This window comes from Micropterus dolomieu, linkage group LG20 (genome assembly GCF_021292245.1).
Source record: "Micropterus dolomieu isolate WLL.071019.BEF.003 ecotype Adirondacks linkage group LG20, ASM2129224v1, whole genome shotgun sequence".
Taxonomy (NCBI): Eukaryota; Metazoa; Chordata; class Actinopteri; order Centrarchiformes; family Centrarchidae; genus Micropterus; species Micropterus dolomieu.
The window spans coordinates 19,494,278-19,504,604 of NC_060169.1; the positions used below are offsets into that span (position 1 = coordinate 19,494,278).

The window sequence follows — 10,327 nt, forward strand, 5'->3', positions numbered from 1 at the left end:
TGAACTGAATTGTATATTTATGCGTTATGCATTTCTTTTTTTTTGGACTAAAATGGTAAAATTTAAGAATATTGAATCCAAAAAAAACCACTACTATATGTGTAAATTGAAACTGTATCACATGAACTGCCTTTAAGGTTACTAAATCCCCAAATCTTGAGAAAACATACACTGGACATGACCTCAGTGTGTTCAAAGGTCATTGTGGTAACTGTCCTTGCCACTTTTTTACAGAGCTTTGTTTTTTGGACAATAATGACGACAGAATTTCTATCTAGCCTTTCACTAAGCTCATAAGTGTGTTTTATTTCCAGTGAACATAAGCCTTTTTTAATGGAAGACATTTTGGCTACAGTAGGAAAAGCACATGTATAAATAAAATCTTTTCTCACTTTCTTCTAAAAGAATCTTAAAAATCACCAAATGATTCCCACTCTCAAAGTACACTGACATAAAGCAGTAGTTGGGCACAGAGTGTTCCTTTGCTCTGGCTGTTCACCTGTTGCAGTGCACCAATGTGTTGTGATTTGAACCCTAAATCAAGGTCAGACCTGAAGCCTTCAGACGTGTCTCTAATAGGATTATAACACGTAGACCTACAGTTCCCAGTCTCTGACGTCTCCCAGACCTGAAGCCGTTTCAGCTTTCAACTAAACATACACATTACGATTCCATTTCAATCACTGCATTAAGTTCCATCTCCTAAACATCAGTCAATAATTGCTGTATGCTTAGTATCAGTTGCTGCTACCAGAAACTTGACATTTGGTTTTGTCTATATGTGACAAGGGCCTGCTTATCACAGGCTGTTTATCATGGATCTAATGAAATCAACAAACGTTGATTCGTTCAGTCATTTTCACATCTTTGCCGCGACTTGATGTGGTCCAGCTCTTCTAGTCTCTTTTGTGCTCCACTGAGAAATTCTTGGTTTATTTTGACCTTGTGGCTGCAGTAGGTACTGCACTTGAGTTATTACTGATGCTTCTGGTGTCCTCACTCAGGTTAACTCTTGTATATGTGCAATGTATTCTCTTTGAACATCAGCCTGGACTGTGGACCCATAACCTTTATTTCATCTCAGGAAACTGTCCTCACTGAGCCCATCTCTAATACAATCCTTGAATGTATTACTTTCCTCTGTCTGGAGGTTAGACTTTTACCATAACTACATTTTAAGCCATTATTCAGTTTTGCATATTGAAATTTATGAGCCATATTGTAGAGCACAGGAGGTGAATCTCTTTCTCGTGTGTCTGTTGCAGGAGAGTCTCTGCCCAAAGAACAGCTTCCAGGCAATGCCATGTTTTAGTAATTTCTTTATGCTTTAAAAGGATTAAGCCAATTTATTTATTGTATAAATCATTTATACCAATCATCCCTTACACCTCTCAAGGGGTTGCAAGGTGACTGACACAAAGAGAGCAAAAAAAAACAGATTTCTGACTGCACAAAGTTATGCTTTTCCTTTAATCTCTGTTAGTTTTTTTTTTCTAGTAAAGCACTGATTAATTTTACTTCTTCAGGACTTAAAAATGATTAAAAACACATGAAAGAAAATAACTGAACTGGTCACAACTGGCAGACGAATCAAACTGTGATGAAAGGCTGTAAGTAGGCATTACTTCGTTTTCACTGGTCACAAGGCAAAGAGGCTGGACACCACTGTAAAGCTGATGATACATGGGGCAACTTTTTGAGCAATGTTGCTGGGCAATCTTGCTAGTGGCAAGTCCAACTACGTTTTGAATGGATAAGGGCGGTGCGGGGCAGGTGGCGGAGTGGTGGGGAATGGGATTACGGTAGTAATCTTTACTCATTACCATTGATGGTAACATTGCCCAGCACCATTGCTCTAAAAGTTGCTCCGTGTATCATCAGCTTTAGGCGTTGAAGATGATAACACTTTCAGCATGAAATACACACCAACTTATATTCTGTATATTATGACCATGGTGATGAAAATGTGCACTCAAGGAGGAATTTACTAATAACTACACAGTTTTGTACCAACTGCATTTACATATTATATCCTGCTGCCAAATCAATTATCCTTTGGGTAAAATAAAACACATACAAGTTCAAAGTTGTGCAATTTTAAAAAATACAACTCAGAAGACATTATTGTAAAACAATATAATATGAATTATTCTTCTATGTAACATTTTTTTCCCCCACTCAAACTGTTATTGCATTTAATATGGGCAGCATCCAATTACACCATTTTCAGTACTTATCTGAACAAGCTCAAGATGTTTTAAGGAAGGGACTCATATGTTTAAACTCTGTATTCAGTATATGCATTGACCCAGATTCATCATCTTTTAAGACATGCAACGTCCTGAATGACATTTCATAAAGTAGCATGACGGTTTCATCAAGGAGGCAACATTCACTCAAACATCTGGTTTTCAACAGACACCAAGGAAAAGACTCAATTAAGAGTTATCCAAGTTTATTAATATTATTTTTTAAAACTAATATAAATCCCACAGAATATGATCCTGGTGCCTCTAATCAATGAATGCATGGATACCTGCTTTAAGTACTGCATTTCAACACTCCAAAGTATCTTTTTTGTATTCTTTTTTTAAATATTCATCAGAGTGGAAATACATGGCCTCAGTGCACTGTCACATTCACTAATATTTTTCCTACCTTTTTCTCTCTTGTGCAAGTCTATGCGAGTGAGTTAGTCAACAGTATTAGTGTTTTTCTTTTTGCGCGAGCAGCCAAAATGGACACTGCCGCTTGACTACAGAGAGACAAAAGGGAGGGTGGATAAAATGGTTTAAGTGTGAGAACAAACGGTCAATATTTATTTCAAATTGGGCTGTGTATTTCCCTCTGAATACAGACACATGCGCGCGCGCGCACGCACGCACGCAATTAAAGACAACGCCATTGCCAGTTTCAAATTGACAAAATGATCCCAGGTCGCAGGCTCATGTGAAATATTTTACACACGTTTAGACCTGAGATCATCTTACAGAAACCTAGTTAACCATCACAGGCCCGTCTGCAGGGAGGAACCATGGCAAAAAAGAACGGAAAGATTCACAGCAGATCCCAACAATTGTTCGGTTTAGAAAGAATAGTCAAGAGAGGGATGTGACATTCTTTTTCTTGTTCTCTAAAATACATCAGATGGTGGTGATAACGGTGTTTTAATCAAATGAAGGTGCTGGAGGGAGGTGTAATCGTAGCAAAGCATGTGCATATTCTGGGTGTGAGGTGAACATTGGAGTTTATTTCCACTCTAGAAATACTGGGTGTTCACTAATACAGCAGCTGATCTGTTAACATGTTTCCCTAATTAGGAATGTCTTGATTTACTTGAAAAACATCTTTCACTAACAATCCACATTTTCTAAACATAAACTAATCAATACAATGATTGGTAAAAATGAATCCCGCAATGTTTGCTGTTTTTTTAAACTGGAGGCTTACATGCTATTCTAGTAAAGCAAGGCATTAGGTTTACAGAAATGCATGTTTACTAGAGCAGCTATCCTCACCTGCAAGTTGTTAGGCCATGTTAAGCCCACGTTATATGTGCAAAGAAATGCATTGCAAGGAAACATGCAGAGAAACAAAACAAAAATGACACTTGAGGAAACAATCAAAAGCTACATAAAAGCTTTATAAATACAATAAAATCTTAAACCCTTAATGGAGAATTCTAGCTGTTGTAGTAATATGTGATAGCTGGCACTCTAGGCTCAATGCTTTTTTGTCAGGTGTTTTTTTATTTTCTCATAGTAGAGCTGCGCAGGTAATTCATGCCATCTTTGGTTGACTGCAGTACTGAGGAGAAAATTAATATGATCTCAAAATAAATTTTCAACAGAAGGGGTTGTTAGAAAAACAGCATCAACTCTCAGCAGACAACTGCGCCTCAATGTCCACTCTGCAGATGGGGCACTTCTTATTGGTGAGGAGCCACTGATCCACACACAGCTGATGGAAGAGGTGCATACATGGTAGGCGTCTGGTGGGGACACAGAGGCAGAAGAGATGAGACACGTTACAAACTCAATTTTGAGAGCCTTTAAGTCACATCCTTTAGTCCTGTCTTAACAGAGTTGAATTACAAGTACAGTTTATAAGAGGAAATAAATATCATACGATAAAGAGGTTATAAGGTTTGACTGGTGTGGGAGATGGGAAATCAAAAAAAGCAGAACAATGGAAGGGGAAAAGCCTGATTACCTGTTTTTTATTTTCAATTTAATTAATTTATTCTGTCCTGTTTTCGGTGGAATTTTTTTTCTAGAATCAGATATTACTTGCTTTTTAAACTCAATTGGTTTCTCCTCTCTCGTAAGTAGTCAGACCAAGTCTTAACAGGGCTGAATAGATTCTCTAGTATTATCGTCTGCTGTCTGAGTGAACGTTTTTCTCTGCTGTTTTGACTGCTTTTACCAAGATTGTAACGCAAACAATCTGGATTCACAGTGACTATTGTGAATAAGGGGAAATAAATATTGTATGAGGTTTGACTGGTGTGAAAAATAGGAAATAAACGAGAAGCAAAACAATGCAAGATTATGATTATTCATAACCCATTAGAATAATCCTGTTATCTGTTGAAAGGATAAGTCTAGTGATATTTCATGTTTGTTGTGTTTTTTTTAAATTGTCAACCAACAATGAATTGATCCTATGAACGTGTCGTTGAATAAAATTACTGAGTCTTAAAAAAATATATTGAGATTTTCATCTTTAGTAGGAAGAAATGGGCTTGCGACTAAGAACAGCAGACAGACTGTCTCTTAGTAATTTTGGTTTACTCTACCCTAACATATTGTTGGTTTTGGTCTTTCCATTGGATTTGTAGGCAGTAAAATATAGAATATCGTCAACTTATTCATTAACAGTTTAATAGGAGCCTTCAAACATTAGAGCACTTTATTTAAAACTTAAATAAGCATGTTTATTCTTCAGAGTCTGCTATCCTCTGATCTTTTCCTCCCACAGCCCGTCTGAAAACTTCCTCCAGTCTTTGTATTAGTAAAAACACAAGCAATAGAGATACCTTACCAGCTAGAAAAGTATACCACAAACATTAGTACTTCAAACTAGAGGTGTGGTGAAGATTTCTGATTCTATCTGAAATAAGTTTAACTAATTTTTTTCCCCTGACAGTTAGTAATTAATAAAAAAAAAAAGAAAAAGAGTTCCTGTTTGTTTACCTAAATATGACCTTAATCATTTAAGACAAAAAATGTCATATGGTGTGTTGTGGTTTAGAAATGGAAAACGTTTATACTTAGTATAAGTATTTCAATGCTTATAGGTGATGACTATAAATAATTGACTATATGAATGAACTTCCTTTTATACCAACAGGGGGCAGAAACCTGAGTGAGTGCCAAAAAGCAGTTCCATGAGGTTGGTAATTTTAAGGCACTCTGGGGTTTTCTGTTGATTACTATACCTTTGGGTTAAAAAAAAAAAAAAAAAAAAAATCTCAAGAGACAATGGCAAAATGAAACAACCACACCTGTCGTCCCACATGTCTGTGTTCACATGCGCACAGACACAAACGCAATCAAAACTGCTAGCAACAAACGGCGCAAATACCCAGGAGGGCAGCCCTTTACCTGACGTCCTCCCCCTCCTCCAGTATTGACAGACAGATGGTGCATTTTTCTTCTGTATCTTCATCTGCCCCCTCGTCTTCGTCTTGCTTACCATGCAGCTTTCTCTGTTTGGGAGAAACGTTTTGAAACAAGACTTTTGATATGCAGCATCGATCTGTAAAAGGTGCCTCAGCAGACTCATTACATATATTAATAATCCTATTAATCCACTCTCTGTTAAACATATTAAACTGCTCAACTAAAACACTATGCAACATTATGAATACATTTGTATAAAAAATATTATGTCTATAAAGAGTTAACTATATTTAAAACAAACACTTCAACAAAATACATTAAATTCTTTTGGGGACAGAGAGAATGGTCATTTTGTCCTGAAAACAGAAAAACTTTCTATCTGTTGTCTCTATGCTAAACAAACCTAAGTTATCCAAATCAAAGTTATTCTAGAGCCGAATTCCCTGGCCCCCAAGACTAACATCTACTGTACATATGAGCAGAGACATGTTTCCAAATTGATTTGTTCATTATTTCTCACCGATTCTGGGGTTGCGTGCATATTTTTCCCAATAGATGCCCAAGCTTCAGGGGTTAACTGTTGGTCAATGTCTCTCTCCAACACCTTCTGTATTGGGTGGCAGGGTGTTAGATTGCTTATTTAGATACATTTGGAAACCTCTAAGGAAGCTTTTCCCCAACAATGTCTTCACAGCTGCAACCTCTGGTAAAACACACTACAGAATTTTGCTAAATGTTGGAAAAACATCAGACGTTTCAAATGAGCACAAAAGACCACTGCGCACTCTGTCCCAGGATAAACTGTAACAGACATGCACAACTATACAGTGTCTACAAAAGCCAATGAACAATATATGCATAGCCACACACACTCTCTCTCTCGCTCACACACCCACTTTCACACAAATCCTCACCTTTTTGTACTTGTGTGGGTAAGTGCACCTCTCTATGGTTCCCTGAGAGGCTCCTCGGTTCACAGTCCCCAGTCGTTCCTCTAAATGCAGCAGGTCCTGAATGGAAGTAGTATAAACAAACTGCAATGAAAATGACAGACAGGTGCACATTTTTGGCACGAAACAATTTATTGGTGGAACGCTGCGATTCTGCAAGTTAGACTTGTTTATAAGGAAAGTCAGAGGCAGAGCTCAGGGACCAAACCAACATTATGATTAATGGCTGATCTCCACTGGCAACTGAGTTACAGCTGCCTCGAGTTTAACAACACATTAAACTGAGCAAACTCCATCCACTGATGACACAACAGCTAGAAACTGGACCTTTTTTTAGATATAAGATATAAAACTTTCTTTGTCTGTACTTCCACTATTATTTCCTTCTTTCTCCTTTCTCTATGACAGCTGCGCTTATGAAATGCCAATGTGTATGTTGAATACTAACTAATGTGACTCCTGTTACTACTGTTATAGTGTGTCTTCATTACTAAAGTTTGAAAATTGCTACCGGTCATGTAGGTGCTGAGAGTGAGCTATTATAATGTTAATATTGATGACAGTCATGAATGAATCGGTAATCCATTTACTATTGAGTTGTCTTGGGACTCACTTGGGAAAGAATTTGGACTTGAAGCCAAGCTTTTATTAAGATAATTGCGAAAACGCAAACTTGATCTTCTACAGATTCACCTCGAGTTCAGAGAGGGTATTGCCTAGTGCAGACTACATGACTTTCAGCGTCGGCCAATGGCTGTGCCATTCACACTACACAACTTACCGTCTTGTGACGGGAGTCTTGAAGTCTTTGTGGCGTTCACACTACATGACTGTTCGGTAACAGGGGGTCACACGCTACGCGAGCTGTCAAGGACTCGGTCTGGTCCAGCATCAGGTCTCCACTGCTTATCTTTTGCTAACTTTGACCATGACTTTCTGCCACTCTCTCTCTCTCATTTGGTCAATCAAACACTCGCTACACGTTACATTACATTTATTCATTTAGCTGACACTTTTATCCGAAGTGACTTACAATAGCTATACATGTCAGAGGTTGCACGCCTCAGGAGAAACGATGGGTTAAGTGTCTTGCTCAGGGACACAATGGTGGATGGCTCAGAGGGAATATTAATGAACACACGTGAATGTGAAATGAAACCTACACATGAAACAGCTGTTGTTTTTTTATTATAAAGATACCAATTATAAAAGACAAAAAATGTGGGTGAAGGAATGGATTAGCACACAGAGGTAGCCGGGCCTGCTCTCATTGGCTGGATGTGGATGTCGAGTCGGCCAATTCCTCCAGATATCTGGCTGTCGTCGATGTTTCAGAAATGTGTTGGGGAGCTGTTTTGATGCGTTGTTGTGTAGTTCACACATTACGACAGTTCCCAAGTTTTAAGGTTTATGTTGCACAAACACTTTTTAGCAGAGGAAACTAAGAAAGTTTCACAGGATCCAAGTTGAATAGGAAAACTTTGACTCACTATGATCCGAACATTCCCATTGTTGGCAGGTCAAAATCAGTTACCTAGGGATTTGAACTGAGCTACGGGTGAGATGGTTCCACACGCCATCTCACAAGTTGAGGCAGTGACATCACATGTGCCAGACTGATATTTTTGTCAGTTTAAACTTAAAACGCTTACTACTCTCAAAATGTTGGTGATAAAATTCTGAACAAAATTACAGATCATTCGGCTGGGTTTGGGTGCGTTGTCAATTATTTTGGTTGCATTTAATCCAACACTGAGCAACAAAGAAAATGTTGTGCATACTGTCCAAGTTACAGCAAGATAATGAATATCACTTGGGAATCAGTTTGACCGATCAGAAAACCCTTTGAAACATTTGATATCTGCCACGTAGAGAGTGTCTGTGTTGATTTTGGTAGTGTTTGAACGAAGACTTGTGGAGATGATGATGTTAATTGTTTTAGCATATTCTGAAAAATATAGAGTGACTGTCTTCTGAATTGACTATAGGTTGCAGTGAGGCAAACCTTTGTAACATATCAGTGAATTTACTGACAAAATTTCAGCTCTGTAGGACGTATGGGCAATTTTCTTTGATTTTTTCAAGTTTGGAATGAGAAATGTCTAGAAATTTACATTTGTTCCAATAAGCCACGCTCCCTTTAAGCAATCATTACCACATTTTCTGGATCAACTGAGTAATGACCCTAGATTTTACAAACTGAATTTTGTAGGAATCAATTTGGCAAATTACAAGGTATAGACTTTTCGCATGTGTGGCGCGCCCTAGTGGAAGAATATCCCAGGACTGCTCAGAAAAGCTCGGACCAAGCATCTGAACAGAGACTCTAAGTTTGATTAGAATAGCTTAAGCTAAAATTGTATGTAAAGACACAAAAGGAAAGCTATTTGAAAAAAATTAAAAAGGATTGATGAATTAAAATTCTTTTGATAACCTTTGATCAGCAAAGTCCGTAGGTGATTTGCCAATGTTTTGCGTCAATTGGTCAAGTTCGCAAAAACGTTTGAGCAGAATACCACTGGAGCAAAGATGCAGATGAATCCAGGGATTAAAATGACAAAAGAAGGTTGACTCAAAACAAAGATGTTTGAGATAATTGGAACAACGTGATGTTGATTATATTTTTTGCCTGAGTAGTGGGGGGAATTTGCAATTCACCTGCCAATTTTGGTGAGTTTTCATCCAGCAGTTTTTGCTGCAAAAACACTTTTAGTGGAGAAAAAGAAGAAAGAAAGAAAGATAGAAGAAGAAGAAGCATGAGAACAAAAACAATAGGGCTCCATCAGCTTCGCTGCTTGGATCCCTAAAAACATAAAAAACAGTCCTCACCTCATAGGTTCTTCCAAAGCCAGTCATTCTAGATGAGATGTACCGAATGTGCGGGTAGGTCACTTCAGATATGCCAGTGTGCTGAGAGTGATGAAAGAAAACATGCACATTTTGTTTAACTTTGGGAAAACATTTTCTCAGAATAATCTCAACATGTCTCTCTCATGAATGAACGCAATTAGTGTAATCCTTTTGGATCACATATATTTTTTTATTTCATAATTTCACACTTTTAAAGAGACCGAGTCTTAAGCTTCTGGTGAGTATTCAACATAATCTACACTACTAGTGGCGGAGTCATTTGACTTTCAGCAATGCCGTTATCGCTGTATTTGTACATGCATTTGGGAAACTGCAATGATTTTCTTTCAGAGAGAGAGATACATTTTCTCAGAGTGTAACATTAAACCTGAGAAAAACAAATTTGGGATTCAAGTTATGAACACAACATTAATGTATCATCGCCTTTTAAGTTGATATGATGTTAGTGTTAGCAAACGGTTGCTTATTTTCACATCCAGCAGCTACAGAGCAACATTATCATTTGGAGTCGTGTTTCAATATTCACTCTGTTTCAGCTCTGTTTTTGGTCTCCACCAACTCCTGAGGGAAAATATCTATTGACTAAATGCTCCACTTAGTTCACCAGCTAGTCTCAAACTGTGTCTGTCTACTGCTGAGCAGGTAGTGTACAGTGGGGTTTTAGAGCCCTTTCACTGAAAACAGCTGCCATAATGTCAGGTGTGGGCCAGACAGCTAAACAAGGAGCTAAAACTTGCTATAAAGCTGAGAGGAGCTGTAGATTAGTAATAGTAAATAATATTATACTTATATTATACCTATAGTAATATTTCTATGTAGCTTCATCACTAAAAATGACCCCTTTCACATCGTTTTTTTTACTGTCATTTGATACGTTATTAT

The 10,327-nt window shown here is 37.8% G+C and overlaps 1 protein-coding gene across 7 annotated transcripts in view; it reads right to left on the reverse strand.

Moving 5' to 3' along the window:
- Positions 1–1,456: 1,456 nt before the first annotated feature.
- The window catches only part of rnf111 (ring finger protein 111), a 40,598-nt gene continuing 31,727 nt past the window's right edge, over positions 1,457–10,327 (reverse strand). For 6 of the 7 annotated variants that reach the window (XM_046033506.1, XM_046033504.1, XM_046033505.1 and 3 more), the window contains 5 exons: positions 9,404–9,484; positions 6,539–6,634; positions 6,145–6,231; positions 5,607–5,710; positions 1,457–3,991 (listed from right to left, as the gene is read on the reverse strand). In XM_046033506.1, coding sequence (XP_045889462.1) covers positions 3,874–3,991; positions 5,607–5,710; positions 6,145–6,231; positions 6,539–6,634; positions 9,404–9,484 — 486 coding nt within the window. In that variant the 3' untranslated portion in view covers positions 1,457–3,873. The remainder of the gene's footprint in view (positions 3,992–5,606; positions 5,711–6,144; positions 6,232–6,538; positions 6,635–9,403; positions 9,485–10,327) is intronic. The other variant, XM_046033509.1, reaches the window with a different exon arrangement.